Raw genomic sequence first — 20,153 nt, 5'->3', positions numbered from 1 at the left:
CTGTGGCGTAGGTCTTAGGCTGCAGCTCTGATTCAACCCCTAGCCTGAGAACTTCCATATGCCACTCTGAGTACAGCCCTAAAAAGATTACACAAAAAAATGGCAATAATGTAAATGGATTACCTACCTCCCTCAGTGGATTTCAGGGCTGATTCTGTTAAATTCTAATAACCTGTCACCCTATAAGAGCTTAGATCTCTCAGTGGATTCCTTGTAGCTGAATCTTATCCACATAGGGCTAGCTACCTTCTTTAATCTTACTCAAGCTCCCACCCCTTCCAGAGCTCCTTTACCTCCATGTATTCTGGAACTCATGATCTGGTGATATTATCCAAGAATGGCTGCAAGCCAACGTTATTGTGGTAACAGATGCTTAACTTTGTAGTCATTTGTTAACTGCATATCACTGAAGATTTTTGAGCAGAGAAGGGACATAATCCAATCTTTGGGAAGATTTTGGTGTGCAGGAGTAGAAGAGGTGCGTGTTTGTGTAAGTTGTATAACTACTCATTTTGAGGCATGTGGCATGGGAGGACCTGACTTGGCAGTAAGGGCAGTGACTGCAAAGGAAGAGACCGCTGTGAAAGAGGCAAAGCTTGGTGTCTCATAAGCAATGGCCAGGTGTCGGAAGACTCGGGTCCAGTGCATGCTGGCAGTGTCAGCCTTGCAATGTTTCTCGAATCTTTTCGCATGTGCAGGTCGGGAATGGTAGTACCTCGTAGGGTTATAGCGGGGAGTGAGGGGACGGCCGCTGGCTGGGCAATCAGTACGGTGTTTGCAACAGGGTAAAGCGCGCCAATCCTGTTTTCTTCTGTGTTAAGAAAACGGCGGAGATAATACCATCCACATCCCAGAGATTGCCGTAAATGGTGATGCTAAATACCAGGTACGAAGTAGGCACTCAAGCCCAGTTGGTCGCCTCCCATTGCCCCCACGCCGGGAGACACCCTCGGAGACTGGCGGGGTAGGCGAGCTCCCTTGCGTAGGCTCACTGGCCAGCCTAGCGCGCTCCTCCCGCGGAGCACTGTTGCTGGGGCCCCGGCAACGCCCAGCCCCAACACAAGCCAATAGTAGCAGGGCCCGGGCACCGCCCAGCTGCAAAACGGGCCAATAGCTGCGCGGCGTGGGCACCGCCCTGATCCAGCACGGGCCAATAGCAGTGTGGCCCGGTTCGGGGGGCCGCCCCCAGCGGGGATGGGAGGCGGAGAGGCGGTCACCCGCTCCGCCCCACTCCCCTCTGACCCGGTGTCTCGTCTCTCTGTCTTCCTGTTCCAAACCACGTGGACGCGCCGGGGGCTGCGGGGGCTGCGGGAGGGAACCTGGGCCGCCACAGCAGCTGTCGGCGCCACCCCAAGAGTCAAGACCCTCGCGCCCGTCCAAAGTCGCCTCGCCCCGGCCGCCCGCTCCTTTGCGGAGAGCGTGCACATGGCGACCCAGGCGCACTCCCTCAGCTACACGGGCTGCAACTTCTTGCGCCAGCGTCTGGTCCTGTCCACTTTGAGCGGGCGCCCCGTCAAAATCCGAAAGATTCGGGCCAGAGACGACAACCCAGGCCTTCGAGGTAACTCCGGGGTTGGGGAGCGCTAGGGGTGGGCGCTGAGCTGAAGAGAGACGGCGCTAATGCCCAGGGGGCCGGTGCGCGGGGAGCCTCGGGATCCTACGGGCGCGTGGGGGAGGGCTCATGGTTTGTACCCTCCACCCCCACCCCCGCACCGGAACGCGCGAGAGGCTGTGCGGGAGGAGGGGTTGAGCCCTGAGGGGTGCGCTCAGCTGCGCTCTGTGCTCGGTGGCGTCTACCCGCGCTGGTAGTAAACAGCTACACGTTTTCCCAGGTTTACGTGTCGCAGCAGATCCCAGGCATCGCCCCCTCACTTGTCTTCAGTCGGTCTTGCTCAGCCATAAATCTTTAAAGGAGAGAAGCAGTTTGTTGGAACGAAATGTGGTGAATGGGCAGATGTAAAGATGGAGAGAGATTTGGAGAGAAAAGTACCACTGATTGGTTCCGTCCTCTGTCCCAAAACAGGTCTCAGAAGCAGCTACCCCCTTGGATACTGGCTGTCCCTGTCGCCATGATTTCTCGGCTGCCCTCACACATCTTGGGTGTGGATTAAAGAATTTTAGAAAATTCTTTGTTTTCAGCCGCGATTGAGATTGATGTGTGCAGGACAAGAGCTTTGAAATAAATTTTTTAACAGTCATGGGCCTAATTGCCTTGACTTTAGTAAAGGGTTGGTGACAAGCGCTAAACTACAGGCTTCCAAGCTATTTTTGCCCTACAAAGATAGATGAAAAATAAGGCCCCATTTAAACCCACATCAAGGTTAATGGCTCCGAGTTTTATCTGGTCCCCTGGAATGACACATATATTTAAAAGCTTCTGCCTGGTTATCCCAAATTGGTAAAATCAGTTAAAGCAAAAAAGGAAAAAACAAAACAAAACCTATCTGCAAATTGAAGGAAGAGAGGGCTTATTTTTGGTCCTGCAAGCTTTCTGGATCCTGTTGATGTGTTTGATTTTGTATTGGTCCCTGCATATTTCATCATCTCTCTGAATGCATTTTCTGGACGTTTATGTTTCTCCCTCTCTTAAATGCTGATTAGTTGCACATAAGGGGAAAATGCCTTGTTATTTATGGAGATAGAAGGTTGGAAAGGAAAGAACCAGATGAACCTGTGTACTGTGGAGAGGAACCTGATGACAGTAGGAGAGGCTTGTGGTACACTGTCATTACTGCCCTCAATGTATTGCTCAAAAACACTAAAGAAGTTAAGGAGGGGCTGCTGGCATGATTTAGGCCAGGTGCTCTTCCCCTCAACATTTCTTGCCCTTATTTTGAGTCTAGCCCTTGGGCAAAGCAATTGCTTGATCGCTCTACTCTGACATTCCCAGCCAACTCTCCCCTTCACCCCACATTAGCCTAGAGAACTCAACACTAGCTGGATATGGTAAGAAGACAGGCTTCTGCTTCTGTGAACAGTGGGCATAGCTTTTTATTTTTTCCTTTTTTTCCCCAAAATCAATAGAAGTACTTTAGAGGGGAGACCAGAGATTTCTAATGTAAATATAGTACCCATAAGATACAATTTAGTGTTTGTCTCCTGACAGGTGGCCTCCTAATATTTCATATTACAAAGAATGTTTCCCTGTTCCCCCCACCCCCTGCACTGCTTGTGAGCATCTCGTCACTGACACACACATGAACAGGGCTTGGCCACTTGGGATTTTCTTGAAAAGATGCCAGACATTGGTACCTGGGGAAGGTAGTACTGGTTGGCAGATGTGCTGGTGTTTTATGAGAAGCACTATGTATAGCCTTATTTGCCTTGCGTTATTAATATACTAGGGGGGAAAAGACCTCTTATTTAGGTCTCATTGTGCTGGATTCAAGTCCTCAGAAACACCGTAGACGTTTGCTTAATTTCTTAAAGAGGAACTGAGATATATGTGTATACATACATTCATAGATGCATATATGTGTATCTGTATACATATCTATGTAAGTGTATATATCTGCACACATATACATAAATACATGTAGCCCCTAACATGATACATGGTCATAGTCAAATGAGTCTGTGGCAGCTTGACTGGAGACACAGCCAACAGACTGTCTTACTTGTCATCTACCCCTTTCTGACTCTTCCTGACTCAGATTCTGAGAGTTGGAAAAAACTCAGCATTTCCAATAAAATCTTCAGCTCAGGTGCAACAATTATATCTCTCAAAGATGCTTGCTTAAACATCCCACCTGGTGTGAGCTTTGAAGGGTGGAGTGGTGCCTCTGGAACGGTCATTCAGAAAAGGTTGTGCAAGGCTTTGTGGAAGTATAAAGGTGAGAAGCTATTTGCTCCACTTTCAAGGAGCTTTCTAAGGAGGAGCTGCAAATAGTAGCTTGAGTAACTTGAAGCAGGAAGTTGTGAAGGGGCTCAGCAGAGTTAGAGCAGAGGCTTCTCCAGAGTTTGTGAGGGAAGGGTCTCTAGATCTTCTGAGCGTAACAAATGAGTTTCAGATAGTGGCTGTGGGAAGCATTGTTGGTGAAAGACACAGCTTTTAAGTCAAAAAGTTCATTTTCTTCATTACATAGAGGTAAAATTTTTCCTAATGTCATGGTTGTGAGTTAAGAGCTTGGGCTCAGTGTTAGTCTGGGTTTGAGACCTAGTTCTGCTTTTGCCTTTCGCTATTGGGCCTCTTGAGTCTCATTTTTTTATCTGTAAAGTGAGGCCAGTACTACTGACTTAAGAGGGTTATTGTGAGGATTAAATGAAATAACACTTGAGAGTGCACTGAACATGCCTGGAGTATAGGAAGAGTAAATGTTACCTGCTTTTATTACTACGCAACTTCTGCCCACTGGGTACGGTTCTGCTCTCTGGCACTCGAAATCTGTTCCTGATTCTATATGGAAACCTTTGAGATATTTAAAGAGAATTATGCCTTCTCTGTCTTCTTTTCAGTCTAAAGGTTTCTTTTTAGGTGATGGCTTCACAATATTTGTGTTATATATATAACGTAGTGATTCTTAATCGGGGGCAGTTTTGCTCCTCAGGGGATACTTGGTAGTGTTTGGAGACATTTTTGGTTGTCACAACTGGGAGGCTGTTCCTGGCATCTGGTAGGTGGAGCCCAGGGATACTGCCAAACATCCTACAGTGCACTGGACAGCTCCCCACACAAAGAAGTATTCTGTCCAAAATATCAGTGCCAATGTTGAAAAACCCTGGCCTGCGGACTTAATTAAGTTTTTTCTTTTTCTCATATGCCTAATGGTTTGGGAATAGCAGCTTGGAGGTACCAAGCAAACTATGTAAAGATTGAGAAGAGGATAAGACACAGGTCAAACTTTGTGACTTCAGACAGCTTTGCTAATCTCTTAAATGAAAATATCTCCTTTGAAAGAGGGATTATAAAGAATAAGAATTTGAATCCCAAAAGATTACTCCAGAATGGTTTTTATTAATTATACAGCTACACATGTAATTTTTACTTCACTTTTGAGGAACATGAACAAGTGTATTGTCTTGATAGACTCTTTCCATCGAGGAGGAAATACAATTTTTTGTTGTTGTTGCTCTTTTACTGAAGGTAAAAAAGGGAAGACATAGTTAAGTAAGATAGCTGGTGAAGTTGAATTATCTACAGAATGACAGAGCCGGAAACAGATGGCAGCCAACTCCTGCCCAAAAGGCCTAGTGTCCCATCTGACTGGTCGGTGGACTGGAGTGTCCCTCATATTATAAAGCAGCTGTTGAAATGCCTCTGTTTCTGGATTTCATGAGGACTGGATCTTGTGGAGTTCTTTTGAGTTAATGTTTTCTGGGTAAGGTGAGGTCCACATGGAAAGAATTCCACAAGAATGATAATTTTTTTAAAGTGGAAATTCCAAAATGATGGACTTAGCGGTTAGGATGAGGGACTGCTACTATGCAAGTCTCTGAACAGGTCACATGAGCCTCCCTGCCTCCACTGTGAAACTGGAGAAGAATTATTTGGTCCTAGGGGAGTGCTGCACGTGGCTTAAGCAGGTAAAATTCTGAAAAAGGAGGAGTAAGTGGAATTTTAATGAAAAGAATCCTTTAAAATGTGCCAAGGTTGGATTTCCCATCATCAAGTTAAGAACCCTGCTAGTATCCATGAAGATGGGGGTTTGATCCTTGGTCTCGTTCAGTGGGTTGAGGATCCAGCTGTTGTGTAGGCTGGCAACTGCAGCTCTGATTTGACCCCTAGCCTGGGAACTTCCATAAGCTGCAGGTGAGGCCGTAAAAAAAAAAAAAAATGTGCTAAGGAAACATGCCACATAGACGTTCCTAAAGGTGAAACACCTTTTGTCAAACTGATATGTTGTTTTGGGGATAAATCTGACTGTTCATGAATTAGATCTTCTAAAAGAAGAATTGTGAAGGAAAACTATTCTCTACTCTGAATTCTTCTGACACCAGATGTGTGGGTTTTTCTCCCCATACCAAGGAATTCTCCAATTCTCAGTGGACAGTCACTGGGTGTCCTACAAATTTAACTCAATTCTCACTATCCAGATGGTGATAGCATCAAATCCCACAGGTTAAAGACTCAATCCTACAAGACTCCCCTCTGACCACTTAGATGCCAAGCATAAGTCTCAGTCTCAAGTCCAGGCCAATCATACTTCAGACCAACCAGCTATAAATTGGGGGCTCCCAGACCACTTCCTGGGGTGTGATAAAATGCCTTATGAAGCTCAAGTTAATAATAAAGGATAAAGATGAACAGCCAGATGAAGAGGTACATAGGGCCAGGCCCAAAAGGGTCCTGAAGTAAGAACTTCTGTCCTGTGGAATAGGGGTTTGTTCCTCTCCCAGAATGTGGATTTCTTTACCAACCTGTAAGTTTTCTCCTGTTCAAAAGTTTTTATAGGGCTTAATTTCCAGGCACATCCCCCACCCCCTGTCCCCTTAGCAAAGGTCAGTGGGTAGGGCTAAAAATTCTAACCCTTTAGCCAGTTGGTCTTTTTGGTTACCAGCCCCATTATGAGGCTGTCTAGAGGCTCCACCCTAAGTCACTGCATAGCAAAAACTCCGGGTGTGCTCAAAAGCGGCTCTGGAGTTCCCGTTGTAGTTCAAAAAGAACTCTATGTGGAGTTCCCATTGTGGCTCAGTGGGTTAAGAACCTGACTACTGTCCATGAAGATGAGATTTTGATTCCTGGCCTTGTTCAGTGGGTTAAGGATCCCGTGTTGCCACAAGCCAGGGCATAGGTTGCAGATGTGGCTCTGCTTGATATTGGCATGGTTGTGGTGTAGGCTGGCAGCTGCAGGTCTGATTCCACCCCAGCCTGGTAACTTCCATATGCCACAGGTGTGGCCCTTAAAAAAAAAAGGTGGGGTGGGGTGTTGCTCTGTATGAATAACTTTTAAAAGACACTTCTGTCACAGTGTAACTTCAAGGGTTTTAGGAGCTCTGTGCCAGGAACAAAGACTGGATATATTTCTTGTTATACCACAAGGATGTGCCTATACTTTATTTGAGTATGGTTTGGGACTCAAAGTTGTGGATAACTTAAGTCGAGGAAGGCCTGATGACTATACTAATGATAAGTGCAAATGAAATGTTTTCTTGATTAGGAACCTGCCCTCTCATGCTTCTATTAACTGTTAAAGTTTGCTTCCATATGATGATTATCAAAACAAGCTATTCATCTTTTAAAGACAAATGCTGGTCTACATGGCCTATTTTCAAATATGCTTTTGCTTAGAAGCTACAAAATGCTATTCCAGGTGAAACTTGCACCATCTTTTTTTAAATAGTAAATTTTTTATTTTGAGATCTTTGTAGATTCACATGCAGTTGTAATAAATGATACAGAGGGATCCTTTTTACACTTTATCCATTTTACCACAGTGGTAGCATCTGGAAAAACTTTACTGCAACATCAAAACCGGGGTATTGACGTTGATAAGAGTGAAAACCACAAGGATTTCTTAGGTTGCCCTTTTATAGCCACATCCACTACTCTTCTTTCCCAACTCACTCCCTAACCATTGGCAATCACTAATCTGTAATTTTGTCATTTGAAGAACATCATATAAATGGAATCATACAATAAGTAACCTTTTGCAGTTGACATTTCATTCAGCATGATTCTCTGGAAATTTAACCAAGTTATTGTTTTTATCAAGGTCATTCCTTTTTTTCACTGAGTAGTATTTCATGGTATGAAAGTATCACAGTTTTGAGCTTTTTGGCTATTATGAATAAGGTTTCTATAAAAATTCATGTACAGGTTTTTATGTGGATATAAATCTTCTCTTTCTCTGGGACAAATGCCCAGGAGGGCAGTTGCTGGGTTTTATGGAAATTTGTTTGTTTAAGGGACTGTCAAACTGTTTTCCAATATGGCCTTATCATTTTATATTCCTACCAGCAGTGTAAGACCGATTTAGTTTCTCCACATCCTTGTCAGCATTTTTGGTGTTGTCACTATTTTTAATTTTACCCATTCTGATTAGTGTGTAGTGCTTTTGTGTAGTTTAACTTGCCCACTTTTAATGGCTAATGATGTTGAATAACTTTTCATGTCTTTTGCCCAGTTTCTAGTAGGATTGTTTGTTTTTTGTTGTTTTGAGAGTTCTTTACATCTTTAGTCCTTTGTCAAATATGTGGTTTCCTACCCACTCTGTAGCTTATCTTTTCATTCTCCTAGCATGGTCTTTTGCAGGAGACATTTAGATTTTTTTTTCCTTTTTGGGCCATACCCATGACATACGGAAGTTCCCAGGCTAGGGGTCGAATTGGAGCTGCAGCTGCCGGCCATGCTCCACAGCCACAGCAGTGTGGGATCTGAGCCATGTCTTTGACCTACACCACAGCTTGTGGCAATGCCAAATCCTCACCCCACTGAGCAAGGCCAGGGATTGAACCTGCATCCTCGTGGATACTAGTCAGATTCATTTCTGCTGCACCATAATGGGAACTCCTGAAAACATTTTAATTTCTGGTTTTTTTGTTTTTTGTTTTTGTCTTTTAGGGCCACACACTCAGCATGTGGAGATTCCCAGGCCAGGGGTTCAATTGGAGCTGTAGCCACTGGCCTACATCAGAGCCATGGCAACTGGGGGTCTGAGCTGCGTCTGCGACCTACACCACACCTCACGGCAATGCCAGATCCTTAACCCACTGAACGAGGCCGTGGGTTGAACCTGTGTCCTCATGGATGTTAGTCAGGTTTGTTAACCACTGAGCTACCACAGGAACTCCCAACATTTTAATTTTTTTTTTTTTTTGTCTTTTTGCTATTTCTTTGGGCTGCTCCCACGGCATATGGAGGTTCCCAGGCTAGGGGTCGAATCTGAGCTGTAACCACCGGCCTGTGCCAGAGCCACAGCAACGCGGGATCTGAGCCGCGTCTGCAACCTACACCACAGCTCACGGCAACGCCGGATCGTTAACCCACTGAGCAAGGGCAGGGACCGAACCCGCAACCTCATGGTTCCTAGTCGGATTCGTTAACCACTGCGCCACGATGGGAACTCCCCAACATTTTAATTTTAATGAAGTAAAATTAATCAAATTCTTCTTTTATTGCTTGTGTTTTTAGTGTTAAATTTCAGAACTGTTTGCCTAGCCCTAGATCCTGAAGATTTCCTTTTTTTCTCTATAAAGTTTTATAGTTTTGCATTTAATATTTAAGTTAATTTTGTGTGAGATTTAAAACTTTGGTTGATTTTCATTTTTTGGCCTGTGGACGTGCAACTGCTATAGCACCATTTGTTATGATGGCTATCTTTCTTCCATTAAATCACTTTTGCACCTCTGTAAAAACCAGTTGGACATATTTTGTGAGTCTCTTACTGGGTTCTCTACTCTGTTCCACTGATCTATATGTCTATCTGTCAATACCACACTATCTTTTTTTTTTTTTGGTCTTTTGTCTTTTGTTGTCTTAGGGCCGCACCCATGGCATATGGAGGTTCCCAGGCTAGGGGTCTAACAGGAGCTGTAGCCGCCGGCCTACACCAGAACTACAGCAGCTCGGAATCTGAGCCACATCTGCGACCTACACCACAGCTCACGGCAACGCCGGATCCTTAACCCACTGAATGAGGCCAGGAATCGAACCTGCACCCTCATGGATACTAGTCGGATTTGTTTCCACTGCGCCATGACAGGAACTTCCACACTATCTTTTAAAAATTTTTTTCTTATTAGGGTCACTCCCATAGCATTCGGATGTTCCCAGGCTAGGGGTCAAATTGGAGCTTCGGCTGCCAGCCTTTGTCACAGCCACAGCAATGAAGGATCTGAGCTGCATCTACAACTGATACCACAGCTCACAGCAATGCTGGATCCTTGACCCAGTGAGCTAGGCCAGGGATTGAACCCGAATCCTCATAGATGCTAGTTGGGTGCCTTACTGCTGAGCCACAATAGGAACTCTAATACCACACTATCTTTCTTTTTTCCTTTTCTTTTGTTTTTTGAGGGCCGCACCTGCGGCATGTGGAGGTTCCCAGGCTAGGGGTCTAATTGGAACTGCAGCTGCCAGCCTATACCACAGCTCATGGCAATGCCAGATCCTCAACCCACTGAGTGAAGCCAGGGATCGAACCTGCAACCTCATAGTTCCTGGTTGGATTCGTTTCCTTTCCGCCATGACAGGAACTCTAACCACACTATCTTGATTGCTGTATCTTGATTGCTTGATTGCTGTTAAGTTTCGAAATGGGTTAGGCTGATCTCTCCAACCTTACTCTTATTTTTCATGATTGTTTAGCTGTTCTAGTTCCTTTACCTTTTCATATAAGTTTAGAATAATCTTGTCTATATCTATGAAAAAATCTTGTTAGGATTTTGCTAGGAGTTGTGTTAAATCTGTATGATAATTGTGTTAAACCTGTATGATCATCTTTACTGTATTGAATCTTCTAATCCATAAACATAGTATATCACTCTATTTAGATCTTTGTTTTCTTTCATAAGTCCTGTACGTGTTTTGTTAATTTACACCTTAATGTCTCACTTCTTTGAGCAATTATAAATGATATGTTATTTTAAATTTTGGTCTCCATGTGTTCATTGATAGTGTATAGAAATACATTTTGGGGGGATGTGTATCTTGTGTCCTGCAACCTCATTGAATTTACTTATAGGATTTTTTTTTTTTTTTAAGTAGACTCTTTGGGATTTTTTTAGTAGACAGTCATGTCATCTGCAAATAGGAACAGTTTTATTTCTTCTTTTCTGAACTTTATGCCTTTTATTTCCTTCATATTGCACTGGGTAGGACATTTAGCACTATATTAAATAAGAGTAATGAAAGCAAACCTCCTTACTTGTTCCCTGTCACAGGGAGAAAGTGTCCAGTGTTTTGCCACAAAGTGTCGCATTAGCTATGTATTTTTTTAGATGCTTTTTATCAAGGTGAGGAAGTTCCTTTTTTATTCCTGTTTTTCTGAGAGTTGTGTTTTTTGTGGCTTTTTTTTTTTTTTTTTTTTTTTTTTTTTGGGCCACATCTGAGACATATGGAGGTTCCCAGGCTAGGGGTCCAATTGGAGCTACAGCTGCCAGCCTACACCACGGGATCTGAGCCTCGACTTCGACCTACACCACAGCTCGGGGCAACTCCAGATCCTTAACCCACTGAGCAAGGCCAGGGATCAAACCTGCAACCTCATGGTTCCTAGTCAGATTTGTTTCTGCTGCACCATGAGGGAACTCCTGTGGCTTTTTTTTTTTTTTTTTTTTTTTTGGTGAATGAGTGTTGTATTTTGTCAAATGTCTTTTCTCTATCAATTGATGTGCTTATGTTTTTTGTTTTTTTTTTTCTTTAGTCTGTAAATATGGTGTATTGCATTGATTGACCTTTAAATATTGAACCAGCCTTGCATTCCTGGAATAAACCCCACTAGGTAATGGTGTGTACTTCTTTCTATATGTTGCTGAATTTTATTTGCAAACAATTTATTAAGGGTTTGGGGGTATGTACTTATATATGATATTGATTTGTAGTTTTCTATTTTGTATTCTTAGTCAGGTTTTAGTTTTTTTTTTTTTTTTCTTTTTTGAACACCCCCAGACACATGGAGTTCCTCATGCTGGGCCAGGTATCCAACCAGTGTCCCAGCATTTCAGAGACACTGTTGATCCCCTTGTGCCACAGAGAGAACTTGTGGTTTTGGTATTTTAAACTAGAATAATACTTGCTTAAAATGAATTAGAAACTGTTTCCTCTTCTATTTTATAGGAGAGAATTGATTTTAGTTCTTAAACATTTGTTTGACTTCTCTAATGAAACCATAAAAGTTTAGAGATTTCTTTTTTTTTGAGTTTTAGAAAATATTCTTTCAATTTCCTTAATGGTTATAGGTTATTTAAAGTATCAGTTTCATTTGGTGAATTGTGGTAGTTAGTTTTTTGGAGAAGTGGTCCATTTTATCTGAATTGTTGAATTTATGTCTGTAGAGTTCACAGTATTCCTTTGTTATCCTTTTGATGTCTGCAGGATCTGAAGTGATACTCCCTGTTTCATTTCTAATACTAGTGATATGTTATCTTTTTTTTTTCAGTCTTGCTCAAGGTTCATCATATTATTTATTGTGTTTCATTGATTTTTCTCTATATTGCTGTTTTCAGCTTCATCTGTTTATGCTCTTATTTTTATTATTTCCTTCACTTGCTTTGGGTTTATTTATGTTGAGGTGAAACAGATTATTTGAAATCTTAACCTGCTGCACCACCTCAGGAACTCCCCCTTTTTTTCTTTTTTAATTTAGGCATTTAGTGCAGTAAACTTCTCTCAACACTGCTCTAGCTGTGTCCCACAGATTTTGATACGTCATATTTAAATTTTCATTCAGTTCAGTGTGTTTCTTACCTTTATGACTTACTTTTTGATCCATGGGTTATATATAAGTGTGTTTCTTTTTTTTTCCAAATGTGGGTATATTTTCTTGTTATCTTTTTATTATTGGTATCAGTTTGATTCCATTATGTTTGGCGAATACTCTCTATGTGATTTCAATTACTTTAAATTTCTTGAGGTTTTTTTTAATGGCCCCCAATTTGGTCTGTCTTGCTATATGTTCCATGGGCTCTTGGAAATAATGTATATTCTGCTCTTGTGAGTTAGGTGTTCTGTAAGTGTTGCTTAGATCCTGTTGGTTGATGGCATTGTTCTCTGTCTTTGCTGATTTTTTGTCTAGTTGTCCTACTGATTATTGAGAAAGGGGTATTGAAATTTCCCAGTGTAATTGTGGATTGTCTGTATCCTTTCAGTTTGAACAGTTTTATCCTCATATATTTTGCAGCTTTGTTGTTTGGTGTATCTGGGCTTTCTCTGTCTTAATGGATTGACTCTCTTATTATTATATAATGTTGTCCTTCTCTGTCTTTAATAATTTTCTGAAGTGGAAGAAATACTCTAGTGCATTAGGGTTAAGAGAGGCTAATTCCTCCCTAAGTATTTGAAGAAAAGGACTAGAACCGAAGGGCTCGGATATTAATAGGAATCTTGAAGGTGGTCAAACAGCATAAATCAGAGAATTAAGTTTTCCTTTGATTTAACTTCTTTTACAAATTTTTATATAAGCAAAATGAAATATTGAGAAAAATTGGACAGTATGGACAAAAAAGAGTAATCTTTAGTGTTTGTTACAAGTAAAGCAGCAGTAAAAAAAATTTTATACATATATTCTAGCATATTTCTGTTTCTGTAAGGTAGAGTTCTAGATGTGGAATTGGTAGACTAAAAAATTATGCTTTTTAGGATTTCCCATTGTGGTTCAGTATTGCTGCAAGTTGGGGTGTAGGTCGCAGATGTTTGTCAGATCCCACGTTGCTGTGGCATAGGCAGGCAGCTGCAGTGTCAATTCGACCCCTAGCCTGGGAACTTCCATATGCCTCAGGTGTGGCCCTAAAAAGAAAATAAAATTATGCTTAAAAAAAAAATGGGAATGTGGGGTCAAATTGAAGGCTGTGAAATCCTCTTGCTTAATTGTAAGATAGCTTTTCTGTCGATTGTTAATTTTGTTCACTGTAGTGAATATCCACTAGGTAGATACACCCATGTAGCTATGAACCCATGTCAGGAGATAAAGCATGACCAGAAACCAACAAAACCCCTCTCATGCTTGTTTCCAGTCATGCCGTTTCCTTCCACACCCCAGCATAAACAGTAAATTGACTTTTTGTACCATAGATATGTTTCTAAAGTATTAACCATATTTATATAGGTGGAGTCATAGAGTATGCATTTTATGTGTGTGTAACTTTAATTCTGTGTTGTGATTGTGAGATTCATCTCTGTTGTAGCAGTAATAGTTTGTGGATTTTCATTACTGTCTCATTTTACTAAGATGTCATAATTTATGTATTCTAGGTTTAAGTACTGCAGGTATCTTGTTCCACTCTGTGTCTTGTCTTTTTATATTCTTAATGGTATCTTTTGATGATTGATAGTTATGCTTTTGATGTAGCTCAATTTATAACTCTTTCTGTGGTCTTTTAAAGAAATCTTTGCCTACCCCAAGGCCATGAAGAAATTCTCTTTGAACTTCTTAAGGCTTCTGTTTTCAGATCTAAACTATTATGTTAAATAAATTCATTCTTTGTATTTTTTAAAACAGGATTTTACTGAAAAATAGATGTTGAATTTTATCATATACCTTTTCAGTAGCAATTAAGCTAGTTACGCTATTCTCCCCACCCCCATTTTTTATATTTTAATCTTGTATTTAATTATGTTGAGGTTTTCCTTGTGTTTTATCTGCAGTCCATTCATGGGATATACCCTTTTTATCATAATGAATAGTTTTTTTAAAAAAGTATTGTTGTCTCGTTTCTAAAATTTTCCTTAGGAGTTTTCATTTTTCCTTATTAAATGAGGTTAGCTCGTAATTTACCTTTTTGTGTGTTTGTGGTGCTCTTGTGTGTCCTAAAATTGAAGTCAACACTATGCATTTTAGTTTGTTCTTTGTAATGTGTAAAATAATAAGAATTCTTTTTCTCCGAATATTGGGGGAAAATTTCTAGTAACTTTATCAGTGTTCTTCTCTGTTTATTACTTGATGAATTTCCCACATTCCCTTTGTTTTAGGTTTTGTCTTTGTTTATTTTATTTGTTTGATTTATCTTTTTACATAACCATCAATTTTAATTCCAAATGTATCAGTAGATAATAGAGAGTAGTTTACCACAAAAGCTCCTTTTTTCAAAATTAATTATGTATTTTTGTTTTCTGATTTTATTAATTCATTTTCTTTCCCTTTACAAATGAATGAGGCTGTCGATTTGTGTTGTGTTTTTTCAGTGAATTAGTTTACTATACTTTCCATTTTGCTTAGCTCTTCTTTTGAGATCATTATTTTCATTTACTTTTTGGCTTGTAATTTTGTTCTATTTCTGGCTTTTTTTTTTTTTTTTTTTTTTTTTTGTCTTTTCTAGGGCCACGCCCTCGGCATATGGAGGTTCCCAGGCTAGGGGTTTAATCAGAGCTCTAGCTGTCGGCCACAGCCACAGCCACAGCCACAGCAACACCAGATCCTTAACCCACTGAGTGAGGCCAGGGATCCAATCTGCAACCTCACGGTTCCTAGTCGGATTCGTTAACACTGAGCCACGATGGGAACTCCCTATTTCTAAAATCTCAATTCATTGTGCTCTTGCTTTTTCTTTTTTATTTTTCTTAAATTAGTAAAGTATAAAGTGGTGAATTTTTCTTTCATGGACTCCCATATATTTTGATAAAATTGATATTTCTCTTTAATTTTTTCCTTGACCTATTCATAATTTTGAAAGGTGTTATGCATTTCTTTTAAGTTAAAATAAAATTTATTATCCATCATGTTATGCATAATTACATATGTAAATATTTTATACATTCATAATTTCCAAGGAGTGGACATCTTTTAATTTATTCTGAGACTTGGATATATGTTTGTAATTTCTATCTTTTTGGATTTAATGAGGAAAATAATGACTCCGAATTTCACGTGTTAATACTTTACTGTCTTATCTTTTAGTTTTTTCTCTAAAGAAATTGAAATCACATTGTATCTATTATTTTAAAAGTTTTTCATTAATATAATGAGAATGTTTTTTAATGTAGTAGGTAGTTATGTAAAAAAATAAGTGCTGCATAGTATTATAAAGATCTTTCATAGGCTATGTAATGAGAGTGGTATTTTTTTTTTTTTTTTTTTTTTAATTTTTAGCCACCCCACGGCATATGGAACTCCCGGGTCAGGGATCAGATCTGAGTTGAAATCGTGACCTAAGCCGCAGCAACACGGAATCTTTAACCCACTATACCAGGCCGGGGATCGAACCCAAGTCCTAGCACTCCTACGATGCTGCCAATCCTGTCACACCACAGTGGGAGCTCCATTGAGAGTAGTATTTATTGGCTATTTAAATTGTGTTGCAGTACCTTTATTTGTATTTTTCAATTTGATTTTTATGTATTTTTAGAAACACATTTACATGGCATGAAATTCAAAGGGAACAAAAAGGTTTACAGAGTCTCTCTCTGTTTGTCTGTCTCTCTTTCCCAATCTTCCTTCCCTATGAAGCAACCAGTGTAGCTAGTTTGTTGTGTTTCTTTTCAGGGCTGTTTTTTCCATAAGTAAGTGAATACATACTTTTTCCTTTCTTCACACAAAGGCCATCTGCATGATTACTTTTTTCTACTCAGTATACTATGGAGATGATTCTTATCAGTATATAAAAAAAATCACATTAGGTTTAAAGCTGCAGAGTGTTCTAATATGTAGATGTGTCACAATTTATTTAAGCAGACTAGTATTTCTAGAATTTGAGTTGTTATAATACTTTTAAGTTAAAAGCATTTATTCAGATTTGCTCCTGTTTTTAAAGTATAGATAATATACATCTTTTTCTTTCTCTCATTCCCATTCTTTGAGACATGGTTTTGCCTTTCTTGGTGAGGAACAGGTCAGGCTGATGACTGTCACTAAGTCTTGTGGAGGTTATGGGGAAATGAGCTCACTTCTTTGAGGGTCTAAAGAAGGGAGGGCATTAAGTATGAGAGTAGAATTTAAGGAATCCTGAAATAAAAGGTCGTAATGGTACACATTAGTTTAACATATGAAATAAAATAACAAACAATTCATAAGGAGTTCCTGTCGTGGTTCTGTGGAAACAAATCTGACTAGTATCTGTGAGGATGCAAGTTCAAGCCCTGGCCTTTCTCAGTGGGTTAAGAATCTGGCGTTGCCATGAGCTGTGATATAAGTCACAGACGTGGCTTGGATCTAGGATTGCTGTGGCTGTAGCATAGGCTGGTAGCTACAGCTCCAATTCAACCCCTAGCCTGGGAACCTCCATATGCCATGGGTTTGGCCCTAAACAGACAAAAAAAAAAAAAAAATTAATAAGACACAAAGTAGTGCTTAGAAAATGAACATCCCTGTGATCCCATTCAGGTCAAGGACTAGAACATTGTGCACACCTTTGTGCCTCTTTCATTCACCACTCCTTTCCATGCCTCTGCTGCTGGTTAGCCCCTCTCCTGACCGTCATGGTCTTCATGTTGATTCTCTTCATAGCTTTGTAACCTAATTATGAATTCCTAAACAATGTAGTAAAATTGTGCTTACTTTTGGAACTTCCCCCAAATGTTAGATATCTGAAATTTTGGACCTAGGAGTAGTTTTGAAGAGGAAATGAAGAGGCAAGGAATCCTACCCATCTTGTCTCAATGAAGTTTGAGATTTGTTTTAATATTATTAGGTGAACTCAAGAACTTTTTTGTACCAGGTGATGGAGCTATATCTTCACTGTTGCCAGGATTCCTGAACTAGCTCTATGTTTGGTTCTTTGAACTACTCCTTCTAAAGTATCTGTTTACTGTGATCTGGGGCTGGTCCTGCCTGGAGGTCTCTTTTGGTGCCTGTTTTCGTCTTAGTTGTATTTCTCTGTTGGGTGTTTTTAACTGTGTTCATGCTCAAGAGCCCTTGTGGATTGAAAAAAACTACTTCCAAAGTAATTTTGATTTCTTCTCTTTCCTAATCTCTAAAAGCTATAGGGTTTATAATCTTGGGCTTTATTCATAAATGCTTGTTCCTCTCTCCCATTTAGGCACCCTGCAAGCTTGAGCAAAATAAGAGTTTTCTGTTTTTCTGCAGAATACTTTACATTTTCTATAAACTTAGGTAGAAAGTGGCATTGTGTTATAGATGATGCCTACTTTTAAAAAGCATATTTTGTATGAAAAGACCATAAAAATAATTTCTAGTTCAGTTTTGTAGTTGAGTTACTTCTGAACTTTTGTGATACTATTTATACTGCAATCTTATATACATACAAATATGTGTAAAACTTAAGACTAAAATTTCGTGAACAGTATTCTTACTATATAATTTTGATACTGTTTATTCTGTTCTGATATCATTAAAAATAAATGTTGAGGAGTTCCTTTTGTGGTTAACGAATCCTACTAGGAACGATGAGGTTGCAATTTCGATCCCTGGCCTCGCTCAGTGGGATAAGGATCTGGCATTGGTGTGAACTGTGATGTAGGTCGCAGACATAGCTTGGATCCCACGCTGCTGTGGCTGTGGTTTAGGCTGACAGCTGTAGCTCCAAGTTGACCCCTAGTCTGGGAACTTCCATATGCTCTGGGGGCGGCCCTAAAAAGAAAATAAATAAATAAATGCATGTTGATTGGGGATTTGTTAAATTGTCTTCAGGATTCTAGTAAATCACTGCCTACAGTTGAAAAGTACCATGATTTTGCAGAGGAAGATGTCGAGTCTGAGGGGTTTAACTGAGTTAAGCAAACCAGTGTCGTGGTGTGGTTAAGAGCATGGACTTTGGAGAAGGGCAGACTTGGGTTCAAATCCAGTCTCTGCCACTTGCCAGTCGTTTAACCAGGACAAGCTAATCAGCATTCTTGGGCCTCAGCCTTCTGTAAAATGGGAAATGCTTCCTGAGGGGTTATGAGGATTAAATAAGGTAAGCATTCATACAGAGCTGCTGTTACTAGCCATTATGCCTTGTTTCTGGACTTAAGGGAGTTTCTCTGACTTCTAGCCGAGTGCTCTTTGTACAGATTGCAGAATATGTTATGACAGGAGTTATGGGACAATGTTAAGTAACGGAACAGGTGGATGGGAATTGCTTAGTTGATCTGCTGACCCTTTGGGATCAGTTTAGGTGACTGCTAAGGTCTGTGCTTGCAAACTCTGCTAATTTATTATAGGAGTGGGAACTGGGAAAGCGTCAGGCTGTCACCATGCCTTCAGTGCGGAAGACTTTGTCTTTCTGTCCCTGTTCATGAGAGGGAGGTTAAAATTAAAGCGTGTGTGTGCGTGTGTGTGTAAAATCAACTCAGGAGAAGGACAGAGGACCTGTACTCTTCATTCTACCTCTTCTTGCATTTCACATTTAAGATATACTCCCTCATTTTTTAAAGAATAACCAGCTTTTATATTTTAGGTAACAATTTATTCATGAAAGTAATTGAAGCAAATTTGAACATTAAAATTTAAACAAGAAAATGAAATTCACACAAAGTCCTACCATGAAGAAAAACCTGTTTATTAATATATGATGTTGTTTCTTCCAGTCTAAAGGTGGCAATAATACTGTATATTCAAGCATCTTTGTAATAGAATTAAAAACTGGAGTGTTAGATAGCTTTAGATCAGTAAGATGATAGAAGAAGGAGAGGGACACTTTGTTGAATGGGAGAGACAGTAATCCCTTACTGTCTCTGAGACGGAGAAGTGAAGTGGCCCTGGATTTAATCTTCCTATCAGATATTCTAGAGCAAGTAAGAACTTGACTTTAAAATTCTTTCCTGGAGTTCCCATAGTGGCTCCAGGGTTTATGAACCTGACTAGCGTCCATGAGGATGCCAGTTCGACCCCTGGCCTCGCTCAGTAGGGTTAAGGATCTGGCATTGCCATGAGCTGCCATATAGGTCACAAACAGGGCTTGGATCCCTCATTGCTGTAGCTCTGGCATAGGCCAACGGCTACAGCTCCGATTTGACCCCTAGCCTCGGAACCTCCATATGCCATGGGTGTGGCCCTAAAAAGACAAAAAAAAAAAAAAAAAAAAAAGCCCCCCAAACTCTTTCCTACTTTCTGCCATTTCACCTTTTTTTGGCACACACCTCTGAGGTCTGAAGAACAGGTGGATATTATGCTGCTGAAGTTAATATCCTATTACAGTGCTGATAGAGTTGCTATTTTTGTGGAATATGAAAGCCGAATTGTTTCTCCTAGTTCTACTAAACATGTATGTGCTAGAAAGTGCTTTTCAGCTGCTTCATATTCCATAGTGAAGCTCAGTGAAGCTCGTCAGGTCCTGAGAAGAACCCAGGTGTGATGCAGGAAGAAACCTACCCTGCACTGCAGTATTTGGATGGGATGTACTGTCTGGAAACCTAACATGTTTTCTTTTTCCCCCCACAGATTTTGAAGCTAGCTTCATAAGGCTATTGGACAAAATAACTAATGGTTCTCGAATTGAAATAAATCAAACAGGTAAACTTTTTTTCCTGTTCCTGAAAATACCTACATGTGTTACTTAAACAGTCCTCTATTATTCACTCTTTTTGATGGTGTAAATATTGTATTTGGGTGGAAAGACTTGGTTTCCTGACTGTGATATAGTCGTCTGGTCATGGCATGTGAAATCTGCCAATTTAAGAGGTG

The 20,153-nt window shown here is 40.4% G+C and overlaps 1 protein-coding gene across 1 annotated transcript in view; it reads left to right on the top strand.

The window, feature by feature from the left end:
* Positions 1,187-20,153, top strand: part of RCL1 (RNA terminal phosphate cyclase like 1) — a 61,996-nt gene continuing 43,029 nt past the window's right edge. Inside the window, exons 1-2 of the mRNA XM_001926437.4 lie at positions 1,187-1,561; positions 19,911-19,982. Coding sequence (XP_001926472.2) covers positions 1,195-1,561; positions 19,911-19,982 — 439 coding nt within the window. The 5' untranslated portion in view covers positions 1,187-1,194. The remainder of the gene's footprint in view (positions 1,562-19,910; positions 19,983-20,153) is intronic.

Source organism: Sus scrofa, chromosome 1 (genome assembly GCF_000003025.6).
Source record: "Sus scrofa isolate TJ Tabasco breed Duroc chromosome 1, Sscrofa11.1, whole genome shotgun sequence".
Taxonomy (NCBI): domain Eukaryota; kingdom Metazoa; phylum Chordata; class Mammalia; order Artiodactyla; family Suidae; genus Sus; species Sus scrofa.
Note: the sequence above shows the minus strand (reverse complement) of the source record. Positions and strands in the feature narration are given on the sequence as shown.